The sequence below is a fragment of the Meles meles genome, chromosome 15 (genome assembly GCF_922984935.1).
Source record: "Meles meles chromosome 15, mMelMel3.1 paternal haplotype, whole genome shotgun sequence".
Classification (NCBI taxonomy): domain Eukaryota; kingdom Metazoa; phylum Chordata; class Mammalia; order Carnivora; family Mustelidae; genus Meles; species Meles meles.
In genome coordinates this window covers 75,184,362-75,210,923 of record NC_060080.1, presented here as the reverse complement: position 1 = coordinate 75,210,923, position 26,562 = coordinate 75,184,362, and the positions used below count along the sequence as shown (strand labels likewise).

Genomic DNA, 26,562 nt, shown 5'->3' with positions numbered 1-26,562 from the left:
TTTGCTCTAAATTCTTTCCTGAACTGGGAACACACTGCCCCCAATGGGACTTCCCCGACAGGGCGAGGATGCAAGTGTAAGGGTCTTGGTGTTCACTTCCCTCAGAGAATCCAAGTTGGCGTCTGTCCGTCCCGGTTCTAGCTTCTTTCCTCAACGCGGAAAACACGGCCAGAGTGGGTTTCAGTATGCAGCGGGATTTTACGTTTTGGAAGCCGAAGCGCCCTGGCGAGCACTGAACTCAGGGTCTCCGACCTGCCTAGAGACCGCCCTTGTTCTAACACCTTTTCTCAACTGGGAAAACACGGCCCTTGTGGCGTGTTCACCTCCGGTGCGTGTGTAGGTTTTGGAAGCATAAAGGCCTCGACGGGAATTTAACCCCGCGTGTCCCACATGTTTCTAGTCTGCCCTTGTTCTAAGATCTTTCCTCACCTGGGAACTCACGGCCCCTTATGGGACTTAACCGCAAGAGCGATTACACGTTTTGGGAGCCGAGGGGACTTGCGTGCACTTACCTTCGAGGATTCCACGGGCCTATCGTGCGCCCAGGTTCTAACTTCTTTCCACAAGGGGGAACACACCGCCACATATGAATCTTCACTAAAGATCGAGCTTCCGTTTTGGAAGCATAAGGGTCTTGCCCTGCACTTAGCGTGGAGGCATGCAGCTCGCCCATCGTGCACGCGGGTTCTAACATCTTGGCACGACCGGGAGCAAACTGCCATTGTGAACCTTCCCTCTCAGATCGCTTTGGCGTTTTGGAAGCATAAGCCTCCCTGTGGGCCCCGAACTCAGAGGATCCAACAAGCTTCTAGTCCGCGCGTGGTCTAAGTTCTTTCCTGAACTGGGAACACCCTGCCACTGAGTAGAATCCACCTTACGTGCGATTATGCGTTTTGGAAGCGTCAGGGACTGGACGTGCACGTCAATCCGAGTGTCCAGCGGGCTTCCGGGCTGCCCTTGTTCTGAGTCCTTTCCTGAACTGGGCACACACGGCCGCAGAGGCCTGTTCGCCTTCAGAGCGTTTCTAGCTTTGGGAAGCCTAAGGGACTGGACGTGCACTTAACTCCGAGGATCGAACGGGTTTCTCGTCTGCCCTTGTTCTGAGTTCTTTCCCGAACTCGGAACACACGGCAGAAGAGGCCTCCTCGCAGGAAGAGCCTTCATACGCTTTGGAACCCGAAGGGCCTTCGTCGGCATTATACTTAGAGCTTCCAACGTGCTTATGGTCCGCCTTTGTTCGAAGTTCTCTCCTGAACGGCCAACACTCAGCCACCTATGAATCTGCACTAAAGATCGAGTTTAAGGTTGGGGAGCCCAAGGGTCTTGGCCTGCACGGACTTTTCCGTCGGCAACTTGCTGTTAGTGCGCCTGTAGTCCCAACTTCTTTCCGCCCCTGGGCACCAACTGCCCTTGGCGCACCTTCACTTTCAGACCGCGTTTAGGTTTTGGAAGCCTAAGCGTCTTTGTGGGCCCCTCCCTCAGAGTATGCCACAAGCTTCTCGTCCGCCCTTGTTCGAAGGTCTTTCCTTAACTGGGAACACACTGCCACTAAGGAGACTTAACCTCAAGCGCGAATATACGTTTTGGAAGCCTAAGGGACTGGACGTGCACCTCAATCCGAGTATCCAAAGGGCTTCCAGTCTGCCCTTGTTCTAAGTCCTTTCCTGAACTGGGAACCCAGGACCCCGTAGGCCTCTTCGCCTTCAGAGCGTTGATCCGTTTTGGGAGCCTAAGGGACTGGCCGTGCCCTGAACTCAGCGTATCCAACTGGCTTCTAGTCTGCCCTTGTTCGAAGTCCATTCCTGAACTGGGAACACACGGACGTATCGGCCCGTTCGCCCTAAGAGCGTTTATACGTTTTGGAAGCAGAGGGTTCCGGGCGTGCACTTAACTCAGAGTAGCCAACTGGCTCCTAGTCTGCCCTTGTTGTAAGTCCTTTCCTGCACTGGGAACGCACGGCCGAATAGGCCTCCCCGCGTGAAGAGCCTCTGTACGTTTCGGAAGCCTAACGGAGGCTGCATTTTGCTTAGCGCTTCCAACTGGCTTCTCGTCCGCCTTTGCTCTAAATTCTTTCCTGAACTGGGAACACACTGCCCCCAATGGGACTTCCCCCGACAGGGCGAGGATGCAAGTGTAAGGGTCTTGGTGTTCACTTCCCTCAGAGAATCCAAGTTGGCGTCTGTCCGTCCCGGTTCTAGCTTCTTTCCTCAACGCGGAAAACACGGCCAGAGTGGGTTTCAGTATGCAGCGGGATTTTACGTTTTGGAAGCCGAAGCGCCCTGGCGAGCACTGAACTCAGGGTCTCCGACCTGCCCTAGAGACCGCCCTTGTTCTAACACCTTTTCTCAACTGGGAAAACACGGCCCTTGTGGCGTGTTCACCTCCGGTGCGTGTGTAGGTTTTGGAAGCATAAAGGCCTCGACGGGAATTTAACCCCGCGTGTCCCACATGTTTCTAGTCTGCCCTTGTTCTAAGATCTTTCCTCACCTGGGAACTCACGGCCCCTTATGGGACTTAACCGCAAGAGCGATTACACGTTTTGGGAGCCGAAGGGACTTGCGTGCACTTACCTTCGAGGATTCCACGGGCCTATCGTGCGCCCAGGTTCTAACTTCTTTCCACAAGGGGGAACACACCGCCACATATGAATCTTCACTAAAGATCGAGCTTCCGTTTTGGAAGCATAAGGGTCTTGCCCTGCACTTAGCGTGGAGCATGCAGCTCGCCCATCGTGCACGCGGGTTCTAACATCTTGGCACGACCGGGGAGCAAACTGCCATTGTGAACCTTCCCTCTCAGATCGCTTTGGCGTTTTGGAAGCATAAGCCTCCCTGTGGGCCCCGAACTCAGAGGATCCAACAAGCTTCTAGTCCGCGCGTGGTCTAAGTTCTTTCCTGAACTGGGAACACCCTGCCACTGAGTAGAATCCACCTTACGTGCGATTATGCGTTTTGGAAGCGTCAGGGACTGGACGTGCACGTCAATCCGAGTGTCCAGCGGGCTTCCGGGCTGCCCTTGTTCTGAGTCCTTTCCTGAACTGGGCACACACGGCCGCAGAGGCCTGTTCGCCTTCAGAGCGTTTCTAGCTTTGGGAAGCCTAAGGGACTGGACGTGCACTTAACTCCGAGGATCGAACGGGTTTCTCGTCTGCCCTTGTTCTGAGTTCTTTCCCGAACTCGGAACACACGGCAGAAGAGGCCTCCTCGCAGGAAGAGCCTTCATACGCTTTGGAACCCGAAGGGCCTTCGTCGGCATTATACTTAGAGCTTCCAACGTGCTTATGGTCCGCCTTTGTTCGAAGTTCTCTCCTGAACGGCCAACACTCAGCCACCTATGAATCTGCACTAAAGATCGAGTTTAAGGTTGGGGAGCCCAAGGGTCTTGGCCTGCACGGACTTTCCGTCGGCAACTTGCTGTTAGTGCGCCTGTAGTCCCAACTTCTTTCCGCCCCTGGGCACCAACTGCCCTTGGCGCACCTTCACTTTCAGACCGCGTTTAGGTTTTGGAAGCCTAAGCGTCTTTGTGGGCCCCTCCCTCAGAGTATGCCACAAGCTTCTCGTCCGCCCTTGTTCGAAGGTCTTTCCTTAACTGGGAACACACTGCCACTAAGGAGACTTAACCTCAAGCGCGAATATACGTTTTGGAAGCCTAAGGGACTGGACGTGCACCTCAATCCGAGTATCCAAAGGGCTTCCAGTCTGCCCTTGTTCTAAGTCCTTTCCTGAACTGGGAACCCAGGACCCCGTAGGCCTCTTCGCCTTCAGAGCGTTGATCCGTTTTGGGAGCCTAAGGGACTGGCCGTGCCCTGAACTCAGCGTATCCAACTGGCTTCTAGTCTGCCCTTGTTCGAAGTCCATTCCTGAACTGGGAACACACGGACGTATCGGCCCGTTCGCCCTAAGAGCGTTTATACGTTTTGGAAGCAGAGGGTTCCGGGCGTGCACTTAACTCAGAGTAGCCAACTGGCTCCTAGTCTGCCCTTGTTGTAAGTCCTTTCCTGCACTGGGAACGCACGGCCGAATAGGCCTCCCCGCGTGAAGAGCCTCTGTACGTTTCGGAAGCCTAACGGAGGCTGCATTTTGCTTAGCGCTTCCAACTGGCTTCTCGTCCGCCTTTGCTCTAAATTCTTTCCTGAACTGGGAACACACTGCCCCCAATGGGACTTCCCCCGACAGGGCGAGGATGCAAGTGTAAGGGTCTTGGTGTTCACTTCCCTCAGAGAATCCAAGTTGGCGTCTGTCCGTCCCGGTTCTAGCTTCTTTCCTCAACGCGGAAAACACGGCCAGAGTGGGTTTCAGTATGCAGCGGGATTTTACGTTTTGGAAGCCGAAGCGCCCTGGCGAGCACTGAACTCAGGGTCTCCGACCTGCCTAGAGACCGCCCTTGTTCTAACACCTTTTCTCAACTGGGAAAACACGGCCCTTGTGGCGTGTTCACCTCCGGTGCGTGTGTAGGTTTTGGAAGCATAAAGGCCTCGACGGGAATTTAACCCCGCGTGTCCCACATGTTTCTAGTCTGCCCTTGTTCTAAGATCTTTCCTCACCTGGGAACTCACGGCCCCTTATGGGACTTAACCGCAAGAGCGATTACACGTTTTGGGAGCCGAAGGGACTTGCGTGCACTTACCTTCGAGGATTCCACGGGCCTATCGTGCGCCCAGGTTCTAACTTCTTTCCACAAGGGGGAACACACCGCCACATATGAATCTTCACTAAAGATCGAGCTTCCGTTTTGGAAGCATAAGGGTCTTGCCCTGCACTTAGCGTGGAGCATGCAGCTCGCCCATCGTGCACGCGGGTTCTAACATCTTGGCACGACCGGGAGCAAACTGCCATTGTGAACCTTCCCTCTCAGATCGCTTTGGCGTTTTGGAAGCATAAGCCTCCCTGTGGGCCCCGAACTCAGAGGATCCAACAAGCTTCTAGTCCGCGCGTGGTCTAAGTTCTTTCCTGAACTGGGAACACCCTGCCACTGAGTAGAATCCACCTTACGTGCGATTATGCGTTTTGGAAGCGTCAGGGACTGGACGTGCACGTCAATCCGAGTGTCCAGCGGGCTTCCGGGCTGCCCTTGTTCTGAGTCCTTTCCTGAACTGGGCACACACGGCCGCAGAGGCCTGTTCGCCTTCAGAGCGTTTCTAGCTTTGGGAAGCCTAAGGGACTGGACGTGCACTTAACTCCGAGGATCGAACGGGTTTCTCGTCTGCCCTTGTTCTGAGTTCTTTCCCGAACTCGGAACACACGGCAGAAGAGGCCTCCTCGCAGGAAGAGCCTTCATACGCTTTGGAACCCGAAGGGCCTTCGTCGGCATTATACTTAGAGCTTCCAACGTGCTTATGGTCCGCCTTTGTTCGAAGTTCTCTCCTGAACGGCCAACACTCAGCCACCTATGAATCTGCACTAAAGATCGAGTTTAAGGTTGGGGAGCCCAAGGGTCTTGGCCTGCACGGACTTTTCCGTCGGCAACTTGCTGTTAGTGCGCCTGTAGTCCCAACTTCTTTCCGCCCCTGGGCACCAACTGCCCTTGGCGCACCTTCACTTTCAGACCGCGTTTAGGTTTTGGAAGCCTAAGCGTCTTTGTGGGCCCCTCCCTCAGAGTATGCCACAAGCTTCTCGTCCGCCCTTGTTCGAAGGTCTTTCCTTAACTGGGAACACACTGCCACTAAGGAGACTTAACCTCAAGCGCGAATATACGTTTTGGAAGCCTAAGGGACTGGACGTGCACCTCAATCCGAGTATCCAAAGGGCTTCCAGTCTGCCCTTGTTCTAAGTCCTTTCCTGAACTGGGAACCCAGGACCCCGTAGGCCTCTTCGCCTTCAGAGCGTTGATCCGTTTTGGGAGCCTAAGGGACTGGCCGTGCCCTGAACTCAGCGTATCCAACTGGCTTCTAGTCTGCCCTTGTTCGAAGTCCATTCCTGAACTGGGAACACACGGACGTATCGGCCCGTTCGCCCTAAGAGCGTTTATACGTTTTGGAAGCAGAGGGTTCCGGGCGTGCACTTAACTCAGAGTAGCCAACTGGCTCCTAGTCTGCCCTTGTTGTAAGTCCTTTCCTGCACTGGGAACGCACGGCCGAATAGGCCTCCCCGCGTGAAGAGCCTCTGTACGTTTCGGAAGCCTAACGGAGGCTGCATTTTGCTTAGCGCTTCCAACTGGCTTCTCGTCCGCCTTTGCTCTAAATTCTTTCCTGAACTGGGAACACACTGCCCCCAATGGGACTTCCCCCGACAGGGCGAGGATGCAAGTGTAAGGGTCTTGGTGTTCACTTCCCTCAGAGAATCCAAGTTGGCGTCTGTCCGTCCCGGTTCTAGCTTCTTTCCTCAACGCGGAAAACACGGCCAGAGTGGGTTTCAGTATGCAGCGGGATTTTACGTTTTGGAAGCCGAAGCGCCCTGGCGAGCACTGAACTCAGGGTCTCCGACCTGCCTAGAGACCGCCCTTGTTCTAACACCTTTTCTCAACTGGGAAAACACGGCCCTTGTGGCGTGTTCACCTCCGGTGCGTGTGTAGGTTTTGGAAGCATAAAGGCCTCGACGGGAATTTAACCCCGCGTGTCCCACATGTTTCTAGTCTGCCCTTGTTCTAAGATCTTTCCTCACCTGGGAACTCACGGCCCCTTATGGGACTTAACCGCAAGAGCGATTACACGTTTTGGGAGCCGAGGGGACTTGCGTGCACTTACCTTCGAGGATTCCACGGGCCTATCGTGCGCCCAGGTTCTAACTTCTTTCCACAAGGGGGAACACACCGCCACATATGAATCTTCACTAAAGATCGAGCTTCCGTTTTGGAAGCATAAGGGTCTTGCCCTGCACTTAGCGTGGAGCATGCAGCTCGCCCATCGTGCACGCGGGTTCTAACATCTTGGCACGACCGGGAGCAAACTGCCATTGTGAACCTTCCCTCTCAGATCGCTTTGGCGTTTTGGAAGCATAAGCCTCCCTGTGGGCCCCGAACTCAGAGGATCCAACAAGCTTCTAGTCCGCGCGTGGTCTAAGTTCTTTCCTGAACTGGGAACACCCTGCCACTGAGTAGAATCCACCTTACGTGCGATTATGCGTTTTGGAAGCGTCAGGGACTGGACGTGCACGTCAATCCGAGTGTCCAGCGGGCTTCCGGGCTGCCCTTGTTCTGAGTCCTTTCCTGAACTGGGCACACACGGCCGCAGAGGCCTGTTCGCCTTCAGAGCGTTTCTAGCTTTGGGAAGCCTAAGGGACTGGACGTGCACTTAACTCCGAGGATCGAACGGGTTTCTCGTCTGCCCTTGTTCTGAGTTCTTTCCCGAACTCGGAACACACGGCAGAAGAGGCCTCCTCGCAGGAAGAGCCTTCATACGCTTTGGAACCCGAAGGGCCTTCGTCGGCATTATACTTAGAGCTTCCAACGTGCTTATGGTCCGCCTTTGTTCGAAGTTCTCTCCTGAACGGCCAACACTCAGCCACCTATGAATCTGCACTAAAGATCGAGTTTAAGGTTGGGGAGCCCAAGGGTCTTGGCCTGCACGGACTTTTCCGTCGGCAACTTGCTGTTAGTGCGCCTGTAGTCCCAACTTCTTTCCGCCCCTGGGCACCAACTGCCCTTGGCGCACCTTCACTTTCAGACCGCGTTTAGGTTTTGGAAGCCTAAGCGTCTTTGTGGGCCCCTCCCTCAGAGTATGCCACAAGCTTCTCGTCCGCCCTTGTTCGAAGGTCTTTCCTTAACTGGGAACACACTGCCACTAAGGAGACTTAACCTCAAGCGCGAATATACGTTTTGGAAGCCTAAGGGACTGGACGTGCACCTCAATCCGAGTATCCAAAGGGCTTCCAGTCTGCCCTTGTTCTAAGTCCTTTCCTGAACTGGGAACCCAGGACCCCGTAGGCCTCTTCGCCTTCAGAGCGTTGATCCGTTTTGGGAGCCTAAGGGACTGGCCGTGCCCTGAACTCAGCGTATCCAACTGGCTTCTAGTCTGCCCTTGTTCGAAGTCCATTCCTGAACTGGGAACACACGGACGTATCGGCCCGTTCGCCCTAAGAGCGTTTATACGTTTTGGAAGCAGAGGGTTCCGGGCGTGCACTTAACTCAGAGTAGCCAACTGGCTCCTAGTCTGCCCTTGTTGTAAGTCCTTTCCTGCACTGGGAACGCACGGCCGAATAGGCCTCCCCGCGTGAAGAGCCTCTGTACGTTTCGGAAGCCTAACGGAGGCTGCATTTTGCTTAGCGCTTCCAACTGGCTTCTCGTCCGCCTTTGCTCTAAATTCTTTCCTGAACTGGGAACACACTGCCCCCAATGGGACTTCCCCCGACAGGGCGAGGATGCAAGTGTAAGGGTCTTGGTGTTCACTTCCCTCAGAGAATCCAAGTTGGCGTCTGTCCGTCCCGGTTCTAGCTTCTTTCCTCAACGCGGAAAACACGGCCAGAGTGGGTTTCAGTATGCAGCGGGATTTTACGTTTTGGAAGCCGAAGCGCCCTGGCGAGCACTGAACTCAGGGTCTCCGACCTGCCTAGAGACCGCCCTTGTTCTAACACCTTTTCTCAACTGGGAAAACACGGCCCTTGTGGCGTGTTCACCTCCGGTGCGTGTGTAGGTTTTGGAAGCATAAAGGCCTCGACGGGAATTTAACCCCGCGTGTCCCACATGTTTCTAGTCTGCCCTTGTTCTAAGATCTTTCCTCACCTGGGAACTCACGGCCCCTTATGGGACTTAACCGCAAGAGCGATTACACGTTTTGGGAGCCGAGGGGACTTGCGTGCACTTACCTTCGAGGATTCCACGGGCCTATCGTGCGCCCAGGTTCTAACTTCTTTCCACAAGGGGGAACACACCGCCACATATGAATCTTCACTAAAGATCGAGCTTCCGTTTTGGAAGCATAAGGGTCTTGCCCTGCACTTAGCGTGGAGCATGCAGCTCGCCCATCGTGCACGCGGGTTCTAACATCTTGGCACGACCGGGAGCAAACTGCCATTGTGAACCTTCCCTCTCAGATCGCTTTGGCGTTTTGGAAGCATAAGCCTCCCTGTGGGCCCCGAACTCAGAGGATCCAACAAGCTTCTAGTCCGCGCGTGGTCTAAGTTCTTTCCTGAACTGGGAACACCCTGCCACTGAGTAGAATCCACCTTACGTGCGATTATGCGTTTTGGAAGCGTCAGGGACTGGACGTGCACGTCAATCCGAGTGTCCAGCGGGCTTCCGGGCTGCCCTTGTTCTGAGTCCTTTCCTGAACTGGGCACACACGGCCGCAGAGGCCTGTTCGCCTTCAGAGCGTTTCTAGCTTTGGGAAGCCTAAGGGACTGGACGTGCACTTAACTCCGAGGATCGAACGGGTTTCTCGTCTGCCCTTGTTCTGAGTTCTTTCCCGAACTCGGAACACACGGCAGAAGAGGCCTCCTCGCAGGAAGAGCCTTCATACGCTTTGGAACCCGAAGGGCCTTCGTCGGCATTATACTTAGAGCTTCCAACGTGCTTATGGTCCGCCTTTGTTCGAAGTTCTCTCCTGAACGGCCAACACTCAGCCACCTATGAATCTGCACTAAAGATCGAGTTTAAGGTTGGGAAGCCCAAGGGTCTTGGCCTGCACGGACTTTTCCGTCGGCAACTTGCTGTTAGTGCGCCTGTAGTCCCAACTTCTTTCCGCCCCTGGGCACCAACTGCCCTTGGCGCACCTTCACTTTCAGACCGCGTTTAGGTTTTGGAAGCCTAAGCGTCTTTGTGGGCCCCTCCCTCAGAGTATGCCACAAGCTTCTCGTCCGCCCTTGTTCGAAGGTCTTTCCTTAACTGGGAACACACTGCCACTAAGGAGACTTAACCTCAAGCGCGAATATACGTTTTGGAAGCCTAAGGGACTGGACGTGCACCTCAATCCGAGTATCCAAAGGGCTTCCAGTCTGCCCTTGTTCTAAGTCCTTTCCTGAACTGGGAACCCAGGACCCCGTAGGCCTCTTCGCCTTCAGAGCGTTGATCCGTTTTGGGAGCCTAAGGGACTGGCCGTGCCCTGAACTCAGCGTATCCAACTGGCTTCTAGTCTGCCCTTGTTCGAAGTCCATTCCTGAACTGGGAACACACGGACGTATCGGCCCGTTCGCCCTAAGAGCGTTTATACGTTTTGGAAGCAGAGGGTTCCGGGCGTGCACTTAACTCAGAGTAGCCAACTGGCTCCTAGTCTGCCCTTGTTGTAAGTCCTTTCCTGCACTGGGAACGCACGGCCGAATAGGCCTCCCCGCGTGAAGAGCCTCTGTACGTTTCGGAAGCCTAACGGAGGCTGCATTTTGCTTAGCGCTTCCAACTGGCTTCTCGTCCGCCTTTGCTCTAAATTCTTTCCTGAACTGGGAACACACTGCCCCCAATGGGACTTCCCCCGACAGGGCGAGGATGCAAGTGTAAGGGTCTTGGTGTTCACTTCCCTCAGAGAATCCAAGTTGGCGTCTGTCCGTCCCGGTTCTAGCTTCTTTCCTCAACGCGGAAAACACGGCCAGAGTGGGTTTCAGTATGCAGCGGGATTTTACGTTTTGGAAGCCGAAGCGCCCTGGCGAGCACTGAACTCAGGGTCTCCGACCTGCCTAGAGACCGCCCTTGTTCTAACACCTTTTCTCAACTGGGAAAACACGGCCCTTGTGGCGTGTTCACCTCCGGTGCGTGTGTAGGTTTTGGAAGCATAAAGGCCTCGACGGGAATTTAACCCCGCGTGTCCCACATGTTTCTAGTCTGCCCTTGTTCTAAGATCTTTCCTCACCTGGGAACTCACGGCCCCTTATGGGACTTAACCGCAAGAGCGATTACACGTTTTGGGAGCCGAGGGGACTTGCGTGCACTTACCTTCGAGGATTCCACGGGCCTATCGTGCGCCCAGGTTCTAACTTCTTTCCACAAGGGGGAACACACCGCCACATATGAATCTTCACTAAAGATCGAGCTTCCGTTTTGGAAGCATAAGGGTCTTGCCCTGCACTTAGCGTGGAGCATGCAGCTCGCCCATCGTGCACGCGGGTTCTAACATCTTGGCACGACCGGGAGCAAACTGCCATTGTGAACCTTCCCTCTCAGATCGCTTTGGCGTTTTGGAAGCATAAGCCTCCCTGTGGGCCCCGAACTCAGAGGATCCAACAAGCTTCTAGTCCGCGCGTGGTCTAAGTTCTTTCCTGAACTGGGAACACCCTGCCACTGAGTAGAATCCACCTTACGTGCGATTATGCGTTTTGGAAGCGTCAGGGACTGGACGTGCACGTCAATCCGAGTGTCCAGCGGGCTTCCGGGCTGCCCTTGTTCTGAGTCCTTTCCTGAACTGGGCACACACGGCCGCAGAGGCCTGTTCGCCTTCAGAGCGTTTCTAGCTTTGGGAAGCCTAAGGGACTGGACGTGCACTTAACTCCGAGGATCGAACGGGTTTCTCGTCTGCCCTTGTTCTGAGTTCTTTCCCGAACTCGGAACACACGGCAGAAGAGGCCTCCTCGCAGGAAGAGCCTTCATACGCTTTGGAACCCGAAGGGCCTTCGTCGGCATTATACTTAGAGCTTCCAACGTGCTTATGGTCCGCCTTTGTTCGAAGTTCTCTCCTGAACGGCCAACACTCAGCCACCTATGAATCTGCACTAAAGATCGAGTTTAAGGTTGGGGAGCCCAAGGGTCTTGGCCTGCACGGACTTTTCCGTCGGCAACTTGCTGTTAGTGCGCCTGTAGTCCCAACTTCTTTCCGCCCCTGGGCACCAACTGCCCTTGGCGCACCTTCACTTTCAGACCGCGTTTAGGTTTTGGAAGCCTAAGCGTCTTTGTGGGCCCCTCCCTCAGAGTATGCCACAAGCTTCTCGTCCGCCCTTGTTCGAAGGTCTTTCCTTAACTGGGAACACACTGCCACTAAGGAGACTTAACCTCAAGCGCGAATATACGTTTTGGAAGCCTAAGGGACTGGACGTGCACCTCAATCCGAGTATCCAAAGGGCTTCCAGTCTGCCCTTGTTCTAAGTCCTTTCCTGAACTGGGAACCCAGGACCCCGTAGGCCTCTTCGCCTTCAGAGCGTTGATCCGTTTTGGGAGCCTAAGGGACTGGACGTGCCCTGAACTCAGCGTATCCAACTGGCTTCTAGTCTGCCCTTGTTCGAAGTCCATTCCTGAACTGGGAACACACGGACGTATCGGCCCGTTCGCCCTAAGAGCGTTTATACGTTTTGGAAGCAGAGGGTTCCGGGCGTGCACTTAACTCAGAGTAGCCAACTGGCTCCTAGTCTGCCCTTGTTGTAAGTCCTTTCCTGCACTGGGAACGCACGGCCGAATAGGCCTCCCCGCGTGAAGAGCCTCTGTACGTTTCGGAAGCCTAACGGAGGCTGCATTTTGCTTAGCGCTTCCAACTGGCTTCTCGTCCGCCTTTGCTCTAAATTCTTTCCTGAACTGGGAACACACTGCCCCCAATGGGACTTCCCCCGACAGGGCGAGGATGCAAGTGTAAGGGTCTTGGTGTTCACTTCCCTCAGAGAATCCAAGTTGGCGTCTGTCCGTCCCGGTTCTAGCTTCTTTCCTCAACGCGGAAAACACGGCCAGAGTGGGTTTCAGTATGCAGCGGGATTTTACGTTTTGGAAGCCGAAGCGCCCTGGCGAGCACTGAACTCAGGGTCTCCGACCTGCCTAGAGACCGCCCTTGTTCTAACACCTTTTCTCAACTGGGAAAACACGGCCCTTGTGGCGTGTTCACCTCCGGTGCGTGTGTAGGTTTTGGAAGCATAAAGGCCTCGACGGGAATTTAACCCCGCGTGTCCCACATGTTTCTAGTCTGCCCTTGTTCTAAGATCTTTCCTCACCTGGGAACTCACGGCCCCTTATGGGACTTAACCGCAAGAGCGATTACACGTTTTGGGAGCCGAGGGGACTTGCGTGCACTTACCTTCGAGGATTCCACGGGCCTATCGTGCGCCCAGGTTCTAACTTCTTTCCACAAGGGGGAACACACCGCCACATATGAATCTTCACTAAAGATCGAGCTTCCGTTTTGGAAGCATAAGGGTCTTGCCCTGCACTTAGCGTGGAGCATGCAGCTCGCCCATCGTGCACGCGGGTTCTAACATCTTGGCACGACCGGGAGCAAACTGCCATTGTGAACCTTCCCTCTCAGATCGCTTTGGCGTTTTGGAAGCATAAGCCTCCCTGTGGGCCCCGAACTCAGAGGATCCAACAAGCTTCTAGTCCGCGCGTGGTCTAAGTTCTTTCCTGAACTGGGAACACCCTGCCACTGAGTAGAATCCACCTTACGTGCGATTATGCGTTTTGGAAGCGTCAGGGACTGGACGTGCACGTCAATCCGAGTGTCCAGCGGGCTTCCGGGCTGCCCTTGTTCTGAGTCCTTTCCTGAACTGGGCACACACGGCCGCAGAGGCCTGTTCGCCTTCAGAGCGTTTCTAGCTTTGGGAAGCCTAAGGGACTGGACGTGCACTTAACTCCGAGGATCGAACGGGTTTCTCGTCTGCCCTTGTTCTGAGTTCTTTCCCGAACTCGGAACACACGGCAGAAGAGGCCTCCTCGCAGGAAGAGCCTTCATACGCTTTGGAACCCGAAGGGCCTTCGTCGGCATTATACTTAGAGCTTCCAACGTGCTTATGGTCCGCCTTTGTTCGAAGTTCTCTCCTGAACGGCCAACACTCAGCCACCTATGAATCTGCACTAAAGATCGAGTTTAAGGTTGGGAAGCCCAAGGGTCTTGGCCTGCACGGACTTTTCCGTCGGCAACTTGCTGTTAGTGCGCCTGTAGTCCCAACTTCTTTCCGCCCCTGGGCACCAACTGCCCTTGGCGCACCTTCACTTTCAGACCGCGTTTAGGTTTTGGAAGCTTAAGCGTCTTTGTGGGCCCCTCCCTCAGAGTATGCCACAAGCTTCTCGTCCGCCCTTGTTCGAAGGTCTTTCCTTAACTGGGAACACACTGCCACTAAGGAGACTTAACCTCAAGCGCGAATATACGTTTTGGAAGCCTAAGGGACTGGACGTGCACCTCAATCCGAGTATCCAAAGGGCTTCCAGTCTGCCCTTGTTCTAAGTCCTTTCCTGAACTGGGAACCCAGGACCCCGTAGGCCTCTTCGCCTTCAGAGCGTTGATCCGTTTTGGGAGCCTAAGGGACTGGCCGTGCCCTGAACTCAGCGTATCCAACTGGCTTCTAGTCTGCCCTTGTTCGAAGTCCATTCCTGAACTGGGAACACACGGACGTATCGGCCCGTTCGCCCTAAGAGCGTTTATACGTTTTGGAAGCAGAGGGTTCCGGGCGTGCACTTAACTCAGAGTAGCCAACTGGCTCCTAGTCTGCCCTTGTTGTAAGTCCTTTCCTGCACTGGGAACGCACGGCCGAATAGGCCTCCCCGCGTGAAGAGCCTCTGTACGTTTCGGAAGCCTAACGGAGGCTGCATTTTGCTTAGCGCTTCCAACTGGCTTCTCGTCCGCCTTTGCTCTAAATTCTTTCCTGAACTGGGAACACACTGCCCCCAATGGGACTTCCCCCGACAGGGCGAGGATGCAAGTGTAAGGGTCTTGGTGTTCACTTCCCTCAGAGAATCCAAGTTGGCGTCTGTCCGTCCCGGTTCTAGCTTCTTTCCTCAACGCGGAAAACACGGCCAGAGTGGGTTTCAGTATGCAGCGGGATTTTACGTTTTGGAAGCCGAAGCGCCCTGGCGAGCACTGAACTCAGGGTCTCCGACCTGCCTAGAGACCGCCCTTGTTCTAACACCTTTTCTCAACTGGGAAAACACGGCCCTTGTGGCGTGTTCACCTCCGGTGCGTGTGTAGGTTTTGGAAGCATAAAGGCCTCGACGGGAATTTAACCCCGCGTGTCCCACATGTTTCTAGTCTGCCCTTGTTCTAAGATCTTTCCTCACCTGGGAACTCACGGCCCCTTATGGGACTTAACCGCAAGAGCGATTACACGTTTTGGGAGCCGAGGGGACTTGCGTGCACTTACCTTCGAGGATTCCACGGGCCTATCGTGCGCCCAGGTTCTAACTTCTTTCCACAAGGGGGAACACACCGCCACATATGAATCTTCACTAAAGATCGAGCTTCCGTTTTGGAAGCATAAGGGTCTTGCCCTGCACTTAGCGTGGAGCATGCAGCTCGCCCATCGTGCACGCGGGTTCTAACATCTTGGCACGACCGGGAGCAAACTGCCATTGTGAACCTTCCCTCTCAGATCGCTTTGGCGTTTTGGAAGCATAAGCCTCCCTGTGGGCCCCGAACTCAGAGGATCCAACAAGCTTCTAGTCCGCGCGTGGTCTAAGTTCTTTCCTGAACTGGGAACACCCTGCCACTGAGTAGAATCCACCTTACGTGCGATTATGCGTTTTGGAAGCGTCAGGGACTGGACGTGCACGTCAATCCGAGTGTCCAGCGGGCTTCCGGGCTGCCCTTGTTCTGAGTCCTTTCCTGAACTGGGCACACACGGCCGCAGAGGCCTGTTCGCCTTCAGAGCGTTTCTAGCTTTGGGAAGCCTAAGGGACTGGACGTGCACTTAACTCCGAGGATCGAACGGGTTTCTCGTCTGCCCTTGTTCTGAGTTCTTTCCCGAACTCGGAACACACGGCAGAAGAGGCCTCCTCGCAGGAAGAGCCTTCATACGCTTTGGAACCCGAAGGGCCTTCGTCGGCATTATACTTAGAGCTTCCAACGTGCTTATGGTCCGCCTTTGTTCGAAGTTCTCTCCTGAACGGCCAACACTCAGCCACCTATGAATCTGCACTAAAGATCGAGTTTAAGGTTGGGAAGCCCAAGGGTCTTGGCCTGCACGGACTTTTCCGTCGGCAACTTGCTGTTAGTGCGCCTGTAGTCCCAACTTCTTTCCGCCCCTGGGCACCAACTGCCCTTGGCGCACCTTCACTTTCAGACCGCGTTTAGGTTTTGGAAGCCTAAGCGTCTTTGTGGGCCCCTCCCTCAGAGTATGCCACAAGCTTCTCGTCCGCCCTTGTTCGAAGGTCTTTCCTTAACTGGGAACACACTGCCACTAAGGAGACTTAACCTCAAGCGCGAATATACGTTTTGGAAGCCTAAGGGACTGGACGTGCACCTCAATCCGAGTATCCAAAGGGCTTCCAGTCTGCCCTTGTTCTAAGTCCTTTCCTGAACTGGGAACCCAGGACCCCGTAGGCCTCTTCGCCTTCAGAGCGTTGATCCGTTTTGGGAGCCTAAGGGACTGGACGTGCCCTGAACTCAGCGTATCCAACTGGCTTCTAGTCTGCCCTTGTTCGAAGTCCATTCCTGAACTGGGAACACACGGACGTATCGGCCCGTTCGCCCTAAGAGCGTTTATACGTTTTGGAAGCAGAGGGTTCCGGGCGTGCACTTAACTCAGAGTAGCCAACTGGCTCCTAGTCTGCCCTTGTTGTAAGTCCTTTCCTGCACTGGGAACGCACGGCCGAATAGGCCTCCCCGCGTGAAGAGCCTCTGTACGTTTCGGAAGCCTAACGGAGGCTGCATTTTGCTTAGCGCTTCCAACTGGCTTCTCGTCCGCCTTTGCTCTAAATTCTTTCCTGAACTGGGAACACACTGCCCCCAATGGGACTTCCCCCGACAGGGCGAGGATGCAAGTGTAAGGGTCTTGGTGTTCACTTCCCTCAGAGAATCCAAGTTGGCGTCTGTCCGTCCCGGTTCTAGCTTCTTTCCTCAACGCGGAAAACACGGCCAGAGTGGGTTTCAGTATGCAGCGGGATTTTACGTTTTGGAAGCCGAAGCGCCCTGGCGAGCACTGAACTCAGGGTCTCCGACCTGCCTAGAGACCGCCCTTGTTCTAACACCTTTTCTCAACTGGGAAAACACGGCCCTTGTGGCGTGTTCACCTCCGGTGCGTGTGTAGGTTTTGGAAGCATAAAGGCCTCGACGGGAATTTAACCCCGCGTGTCCCACATGTTTCTAGTCTGCCCTTGTTCTAAGATCTTTCCTCACCTGGGAACTCACGGCCCCTTATGGGACTTAACCGCAAGAGCGATTACACGTTTTGGGAGCCGAGGGGACTTGCGTGCACTTACCTTCGAGGATTCCACGGGCCTATCGTGCGCCCAGGTTCTAACTTCTTTCCACAAGGGGGAACACACCGCCACATATGAATCTTCACTAAAGATCGAGCTTCCGTTTTGGAAGCATAAGGGTCTTGCCCTGCACTTAGCGTGGAGCATGCAGCTCGCCCATCGTGCACGCGGGTTCTAACATCTTGGCACGACCGGGAGCAAACTGCCATTGTGAACCTTCCCTCTCAGATCGCTTTGGCGTTTTGGAAGCATAAGCCTCCCTGTGGGCCCCGAACTCAGAGGATCCAACAAGCTTCTAGTCCGCGCGTGGTCTAAGTTCTTTCCTGAACTGGGAACACCCTGCCACTGAGTAGAATCCACCTTACGTGCGATTATGCGTTTTGGAAGCGTCAGGGACTGGACGTGCACGTCAATCCGAGTGTCCAGCGGGCTTCCGGGCTGCCCTTGTTCTGAGTCCTTTCCTGAACTGGGCACACACGGCCGCAGAGGCCTGTTCGCCTTCAGAGCGTTTCTAGCTTTGGGAAGCCTAAGGGACTGGACGTGCACTTAACTCCGAGGATCGAACGGGTTTCTCGTCTGCCCTTGTTCTGAGTTCTTTCCCGAACTCGGAACACACGGCAGAAGAGGCCTCCTCGCAGGAAGAGCCTTCATACGCTTTGGAACCCGAAGGGCCTTCGTCGGCATTATACTTAGAGCTTCCAACGTGCTTATGGTCCGCCTTTGTTCGAAGTTCTCTCCTGAACGGCCAACACTCAGCCACCTATGAATCTGCACTAAAGATCGAGTTTAAGGTTGGGAAGCCCAAGGGTCTTGGCCTGCACGGACTTTTCCGTCGGCAACTTGCTGTTAGTGCGCCTGTAGTCCCAACTTCTTTCCGCCCCTGGGCACCAACTGCCCTTGGCGCACCTTCACTTTCAGACCGCGTTTACGTTTTGGAAGCCTAAGCGTCTTTGTGGGCCCCTCCCTCAGAGTATGCCACAAGCTTCTCGTCCGCCCTTGTTCGAAGGTCTTTCCTTAACTGGGAACACACTGCCACTAAGGAGACTTAACCTCAAGCGCGAATATACGTTTTGGAAGCCTAAGGGACTGGACGTGCACCTCAATCCGAGTATCCAAAGGGCTTCCAGTCTGCCCTTGTTCTAAGTCCTTTCCTGAACTGGGAACCCAGGACCCCGTAGGCCTCTTCGCCTTCAGAGCGTTGATCCGTTTTGGGAGCCTAAGGGACTGGCCGTGCCCTGAACTCAGCGTATCCAACTGGCTTCTAGTCTGCCCTTGTTCGAAGTCCATTCCTGAACTGGGAACACACGGACGTATCGGCCCGTTCGCCCTAAGAGCGTTTATACGTTTTGGAAGCAGAGGGTTCCGGGCGTGCACTTAACTCAGAGTAGCCAACTGGCTCCTAGTCTGCCCTTGTTGTAAGTCCTTTCCTGCACTGGGAACGCACGGCCGAATAGGCCTCCCCGCGTGAAGAGCCTCTGTACGTTTCGGAAGCCTAACGGAGGCTGCATTTTGCTTAGCGCTTCCAACTGGCTTCTCGTCCGCCTTTGCTCTAAATTCTTTCCTGAACTGGGAACACACTGCCCCCAATGGGACTTCCCCCGACAGGGCGAGGATGCAAGTGTAAGGGTCTTGGTGTTCACTTCCCTCAGAGAATCCAAGTTGGCGTCTGTCCGTCCCGGTTCTAGCTTCTTTCCTCAACGCGGAAAACACGGCCAGAGTGGGTTTCAGTATGCAGCGGGATTTTACGTTTTGGAAGCCGAAGCGCCCTGGCGAGCACTGAACTCAGGGTCTCCGACCTGCCTAGAGACCGCCCTTGTTCTAACACCTTTTCTCAACTGGGAAAACACGGCCCTTGTGGCGTGTTCACCTCCGGTGCGTGTGTAGGTTTTGGAAGCATAAAGGCCTCGACGGGAATTTAACCCCGCGTGTCCCACATGTTTCTAGTCTGCCCTTGTTCTAAGATCTTTCCTCACCTGGGAACTCACGGCCCCTTATGGGACTTAACCGCAAGAGCGATTACACGTTTTGGGAGCCGAGGGGACTTGCGTGCACTTACCTTCGAGGATTCCACGGGCCTATCGTGCGCCCAGGTTCTAACTTCTTTCCACAAGGGGGAACACACCGCCACATATGAATCTTCACTAAAGATCGAGCTTCCGTTTTGGAAGCATAAGGGTCTTGCCCTGCACTTAGCGTGGAGCATGCAGCTCGCCCATCGTGCACGCGGGTTCTAACATCTTGGCACGACCGGGAGCAAACTGCCATTGTGAACCTTCCCTCTCAGATCGCTTTGGCGTTTTGGAAGCATAAGCCTCCCTGTGGGCCCCGAACTCAGAGGATCCAACAAGCTTCTAGTCCGCGCGTGGTCTAAGTTCTTTCCTGAACTGGGAACACCCTGCCACTGAGTAGAATCCACCTTACGTGCGATTATGCGTTTTGGAAGCGTCAGGGACTGGACGTGCACGTCAATCCGAGTGTCCAGCGGGCTTCCGGGCTGCCCTTGTTCTGAGTCCTTTCCTGAACTGGGCACACACGGCCGCAGAGGCCTGTTCGCCTTCAGAGCGTTTCTAGCTTTGGGAAGCCTAAGGGACTGGACGTGCACTTAACTCCGAGGATCGAACGGGTTTCTCGTCTGCCCTTGTTCTGAGTTCTTTCCCGAACTCGGAACACACGGCAGAAGAGGCCTCCTCGCAGGAAGAGCCTTCATACGCTTTGGAACCCGAAGGGCCTTCGTCGGCATTATACTTAGAGCTTCCAACGTGCTTATGGTCCGCCTTTGTTCGAAGTTCTCTCCTGAACGGCCAACACTCAGCCACCTATGAATCTGCACTAAAGATCGAGTTTAAGGTTGGGAAGCCCAAGGGTCTTGGCCTGCACGGACTTTTCCGTCGGCAACTTGCTGTTAGTGCGCCTGTAGTCCCAACTTCTTTCCGCCCCTGGGCACCAACTGCCCTTGGCGCACCTTCACTTTAAGACCGCGTTTAGGTTTTGGAAGCCTAAGCGTCTTTGTGGGCCCCTCCCTCAGAGTATGCCACAAACTTCTCGTCCGCCCTTGTTCAAAGGTCTTTCCTTAACTGGGAACACACTGCCACTAAGGAGACTTAACCTCAAGCGCGAATATACGTTTTGGAAGCCTAAGGGACTGGACGTGCACCTCAATCCGAGTATCCAAAGGGCTTCCAGTCTGCCCTTGTTCTAAGTCCTTTCCTGAACTGGGAACCCAGGACCCCGTAGGCCTCTTCGCCTTCAGAGCGTTGATCCGTTTTGGGAGCCTAAGGGACTGGACGTGCCCTGAACTCAGCGTATCCAACTGGCTTCTAGTCTGCCCTTGTTCGAAGTCCATTCCTGAACTGGGAACACACGGACGTATCGGCCCGTTCGCCCTAAGAGCGTTTATACGTTTTGGAAGCAGAGGGTTCCGGGCGTGCACTTAACTCAGAGTAGCCAACTGGCTCCTAGTCTGCCCTTGTTGTAAGTCCTTTCCTGCACTGGGAACGCACGGCCGAATAGGCCTCCCCGCGTGAAGAGCCTCTGTACGTTTTGGAAGCCTAACGGAGGCTGCATTTTGCTTAGCGCTTCCAACTGGCTTCTCGTCCGCCTTTGCTCTAAATTCTTTCCTGAACTGGGAACACACTGCCCCCAATGGGACGTCACCTACATAGCGAGAATACATTTTGGTTGTGAATGGTCCGTGAGCTTTCTTTTTCCCCAGCAGGTCTTCCAATGGAGCACCACACCCCAGCAGACAAGAGATACAGAGGTAAAATTTGAGGAAAGCAGCCTGGGAAGAAATCTTCCTCTAGATTCCCTTGGAGCCTGAGGACGGATACTGATTGCCAGAAAGAGCCCAGAAGGTGGAGGAAGGGGCGTGGAGGGGTCTCACAGCCAAACACCAGACAGAAGCATGGGCCAGCATTTGACTAATTGTGGACTGGGACAGGTTACACTTGATTTTAGCCAAAAGGGCTGAGGAGCGATTGGATTGGGACAGGGTAAAGAAAAACAGGTCTCACAGAGGAAATTCCCTGACACTTGCAGGGCAGTTTTACACTGGGTCAGTCATGGACATGATTAGGAAACAGTTTGGAAGCCATGACTAGCACTATCAAGGACAGCCGGGTCCAGGGCTAGGAGCCAGGACTTCATGTCAGAGGCACTGGTGTTTCTGGGACCAGAGATTCAGACACCGACGCTACTGGCTTGACCTATTACTTCCTCAAATGTTTTCCTCGCCTGCTCACTGATGGCTGACATTCATTTTAATGGGCAGCAAACTTTGCAAGTAAGGAAGGAGAGAGGGGGTAGGGGAAGGAGGGAGGGAGAGAGAGTCTAGCTGGGCTTACCTAGGTTGGGGTGGGGTCTACTATGGTATGATTTTGCTTGGTCCATCCCAAGTGAGGAAATCAATTTTTTCCCTCACGGCAGCAATAGAATAATTTCAGGTGGCTTTAAGGTTCCCCAGAATAGGAAACAGAAGAAAGCAAGGCCTTAACGAAGAATATGAAGGGAATAGTAGTGACAAGTTTGGGGTGGGGGGCTCAAATTCTTTTTTTTTTTTTTTAAGGCTCTCAAACTGCCATTCTGAAATACAGTGCTTCCCTCTGCTGGCAGCACTGTGGTATAGCGCATCAAAACCAGGGATGACGGCAAAATCCTTCCTTGTATTTAGGAAAGACTGAGAAAAGGCAAGGCAGGAGGCAAATCACTCGCGGAATGATTATCCAACCACCAGGACCCCTCAGAAAATAAGCCCCGAGTGTCTTTGGCTTTGAATTTAAGCAGATATATCTATCTTCTCCAGCCTGTGCTTAGTAAATTTGGTCGCGCTGGCATAAATGTTCAAAGAACAATGGCTCTGAGCACCACCCACCTGACTGCGGGGGCCCTGGGCCTGTTCTGGAGCCCCTCTCAGAAACTCTGCCCTGGTGGGGGCGGTGTGTGGTCCCGGGCTCTGAGCACTCCGGAGAGTCCGCCATGCTCTTCTCCTGTCTCCTGGGCCCTCCCTCAACACCTCCTGGCCAAAAAGCCCTTTGATGGAAATTTCCTCTGGCTACATTGCTGACCCTGGCCCTGCTGATTCCCGACTCGGCCACAGCTGCCAGGCCCACAGGTGCCAGTTTCTGTGCAGACAGAGGACAAGGGCCCAACAGAGATGTGAGATTTTTTCAGATACCCTTGTATGACCAAATAAGTTAGATGCTCTCAGTTGCCTGGTAATGTGTTTGGGTATTAAAACAAGCTACTATGGGGCACCTCGGTGGCTAAGTGGGTTAAGCCTCTGCCTTCAGCTCAGGTCCTGGTCTCAGGGTCTTGGGATCTAGCCCTGCAATGGGCTCTTGTGCTCAGCAGGGAGTCTGCTCCCCCCCACCCCCCCACCCCTTTCCACCCCAACCCACCTCTCTGCCTTGTGATCTCTGTCAAATAAATAAAATCTTAAAAACCAAAAACAGGGGTGCCTGGGTGGCTCAGTGGGTTAAAGCCTCTGCCTTCAGCTCAGATCATGATCCCAGGATCCTGGGATCGAGCCCCGCATCGGGCTCTCTGCTTGTCTTGTCTCTAGGCCAATTATCATCCAAGGACCCTGAGATCATGACCTGAGCCGAAGGCAGCGGCTTTAACCCACTGAGCCACCCAGGCGCCCCTAGGTTATGTTTTTGAGTTGGGATTATATCTTGCACACCCTTAGACTTGATATCTGGTTGAGGAAGGGCTGCTGGGTCTCATCTGCAGTTGTCTTTATCTTGTCTTTTTCTTGTCTGTTGTGTTGTTTGTTGTGTTTGAAGAAATGGGGCAAGCAGAGAGTAAGGGACCTATGACACCCCTAAGTCTTGTTCTCCAGCATTTCAAGGATTTTCAAGGTAAAACCACCCTGTTGGGTGATATGGTTTACCCAGGAAAACTCTCTAAAACTGGGAATCCTTTCTCTGCCTTCTGGCAGTACTCGCCCTTCTGTTTCTGCACCAACTTGGGTGTGACCTGCTTAAGTGGCCTCTGGACCATCCTCGGTGCTTCCTGCACCATGGCTCTTTCCCTCTTCACTGTCAAGGAGCAAGAAGATCAGCCCCTGGACCTAACACCCCCCAACTCCAGATCTTCCCACCCGTTCTCAGGTAAACATTAAAAGTGGAGTGGGTCCAAGTGAAACATAAATCAGTATTTGAACTAAGTTAAGTTTGTTGGTTTCATTAAGAGAGACATGTCTTTAAAGTTACAGCAGTAAATATGAAACTTCAATCAAAGTTTACTGAAGGTCAAATAAGCTCATGCTATTAAAAAATAACTGAACTGATGGTTAATTGTCTGTCTCAAAATTTTAATGGGTAATTGTTAAAGTAACTTTCAAAGTCTTTGGTAACCTGAAACTTCAAAGTTTTGTTTGGATGACAAATGGAATTAAATTTGTTGGACATTTAGGTCTTAACCAAATGGGATAAAATGCTAAAGCATTGGTTTCTGGAACTAGGTTTGTGCTTTTGAAATCTGTTGGTAAACATGTTTTGTGCTTAACTGATTCATAAATTTGCCATCTACAGAATTCTGTTGTAACTGTTCGCAATTGGCTAATACTTAACCATCACTAGAAACTGAAATGTTTCTAAGAATAGAAAATTCTGCTAACTGTAACTAAGACTGATGGAAGTAAGGGAAATAACCCTATATGTAAAAAAAGTAGGAGATACATAAAAAAGATAAGGAATGGGAATACATTTTATTAAAGAAAAGGTAATTTTGTCCTAAATGAGATGGTTGTTTGAAAGGAAATGACTAGGGACAAAACCTGGTTAGAAAAGAAAGTTGTAAAAGGTTTGTGAAGGGAAATTTTCAGAAAAAAAAAATTTAGGTATTGGCGGGACAGACTACCAAAAGAAAAACACCATAATGTTTTTATTAAAAGTTTTAATTTTGTCAGAAAAACCAGAGGAAAGGAAGTTGACTGATAGTAAGTTAAAAAAACTGTACACACCAAAAAGAGGGCCTAAGAGAGTAAATAGTTTTGTCTTAAAGTAAAAATATCTGGTTGCACCAGAACATGAAAAGAGATAATAAAAACTAAAGTTGAGGGTATAGTAAGTTGTAGAAGGCTTGGGGAAAGTGACTTTTTTTTGCCATGGTTTATAAGGAAACAATGAAATATGTTAAAAATTTGACCATATTAAGCAGCAATGGGCCATGGTCGCCAAACTGTGGAAAGAACCAAGATGCCCTCCAACGGACGAATGGATAAGGAAGATGTGGTACATATACACGATGGAGTATTATGCCTCCATCAGAAAGGATGAATACCCAACTTTTGTAGCAACATGGACGGGACTGGAAGAGATTATGCTGAGTGAAATAAGTCAAGCAGAGAGAGTCAAGTATCATATGGTTTCACTTATTTGTGGAGCATAACAAATAACATGGAGGACATGGGTAGATGGACAGGAGAAGGGAGTTGAGGGAAATTGGAAGGGGAGGTAAACCATGAGAGACTATGGACTCTGAAAAACAACCTGAGGGTTTTGAAGGGGCGGGGGTGGGAGGTTGGGGAACCAGGTGGAGGGTAATAGAGAGGGCACATACTGCATGGAGCACTGGGTGTGGTGCAAAAACAACGAGTACTGTTGCTGAAAATAAATAAATTTTAAAAAATTAAAAAAAATTTGACCATATTAGATCAGTTTTGATGGATTTATTCACAAGAAGGGAAAAAAGACTAATAAATCTTTTCCTGTAAAATGTTTCTGTTCAAATGAGGCATAGTATTTAAGGAAGGAAGACTAAAGCCCTGTGTCATGGCAAATCTATATTGGTGACCCATTCAAGTAAATGTTAAAATCAGAGGGCAATGAATCCTGCCTTTGCCAGTCAGTCAGCCCCAGATATAAGGAAGAAACCTCAGAAAATTGAAGGATTTGAAGGGAAGAATCTGACTGAGTTAGTGGGAATAGCAGAAAAGATGTTTAACAACAGGGATATACAAGAAGATGAAAAACAGACTAAAAAAATAGTTAAAGTTTTGGCATTACATGAGGCGGGAAGGAGACAGAAAAAAAAAGATCAGTGGAAAAGAAAAAGGCAGGTAGGAGATGGTCAATGGAAAAAAAGCCTAAACACAGAGAAAGCAGGTGGGAAGGCTTAGATTCAGATCAGTGTGCTTACTGCAAGGAAAAAGGACACTGGGCCAGAGAGTGCCCAAAGAAGAAAATGGCAATGCTGGCCACCAAAGACTGAAGGGGCCATGGTTCAGAGCCCCTCCCCGAACCTTGGGTTAAAATTGAAATGGAGGGGAAATCAATTGATTTTTTTGGTGGACACGGGAGCCCAATTTTCATCATTACTAAAGCCTATGGGAAAACTATCTGGAGAGGAAGTCTGGGTACAAGGGGCAAATGGCACAGAAAGAAATGGACAACAGAAAGGACTTTAAATTTGGCCTCAGGAATAGTCAAACATCGATTCTTGGTCCTCCCTAATGCCCCGTATAACCTGATGGGAAGAGATCTCCTCCACAATCTACAGGCTGGCCTTCAGTTCTCGGAAGGAGACATGACTGTGACTTTGGGACAACCCACTGTGCAGGTGCTTGTGGCAGCAGTAGATGAACATCTCCTTTACGAGCCAGTTTCAAAACCAGAGGAGATAAGGGAGGGAAGCCTTCTCCAGACCCTACAGGTCCAATTTCCCGAAGTCTGGGCAGAAGGGAGGTCTCCTGGCATGCCCAAGGGACGGCCTCCAGTAGTGGTACAGTTAAAAGCAATAGCTACGGCCGTTCGAGTCCAGCAGTACTGCCTCCCCTGGGAAGCAAAGGAAGGGATCAAAAAACACATTAACTGCCTCTGAGGAGATGGGATCTGAGCTCCTTGCAAGTCTCCATGGAAAACACCTTTGCTGCCCATCAAAAAGGCTGAAACTGGGGAATACCGACCCGCTGAGGACTTGGGGGAAGTTAACAAATGGGTTGAAGATATTCATCTGATGTTGCCGAACCCCTATACCCTACTCTCCCTCCTGGGCCCCCGAAGAACTGTGTATACCATCTTAGATCTCAAGGATGCATTTTTTTCTGCATACCGTCGGCAAGGGAGTTTCAACCCCTCTTTGCTTTTGAGTGGTCTCACCCACAGGAAGGGTTCCAGGGCCAGCTCACCTGGACAAGACTTCCCCAAGGATTCAAAAATTCACCCACCATCTTTGCCGAGACCCTACATGAGGATTTGCATGAGTACAGAATCACCAACCTGGGAGTCACTCTGTTACAGTATGTTGATGACTTGCTAATAGCCGCTGAGGACTATGAGTCATGCTTACGGGGTGGGGGGGGAGGGGTGGGGGGGGATAAAACTCTCTTACAGACTCTGCAGGAAAAAGGGGAAAAGGGTATCGGGTGTCAGCAAAGAAAGCACAGCTTTGTCAGAGCCACCGCCACTTATTTAGGCTTTGATCTCCACCAGGGAATGCGTTCACTGTCTGAGTCCAGGAAACAGGTGATCACCCAATACCCCTGCCCCACCACGTCCCAACAAGTGAGGGAGTTTCTTGGGACAGTGGGCTACTGCAGACTGTGGATACCGTGGTCGTGGAGATTGCCAGACCCCTCTACGAACTGATAAAGGGAGG

General features: G+C 52.6%; 1 protein-coding gene across 1 annotated transcript in view; it reads right to left on the bottom strand.

Moving 5' to 3' along the window:
• Positions 1-22,962, bottom strand: part of LOC123925695 — a 168,825-nt gene extending 145,863 nt beyond the window's left edge. The window contains exons 1-2 of the mRNA XM_045979049.1: positions 22,891-22,962; positions 21,833-22,082 (exon numbers count right to left, since the gene is read on the bottom strand). Coding sequence (XP_045835005.1) covers positions 21,833-22,082; positions 22,891-22,962 — 322 coding nt within the window. The remainder of the gene's footprint in view (positions 1-21,832; positions 22,083-22,890) is intronic.
• Positions 22,963-26,562: the final 3,600 nt, after the last annotated feature.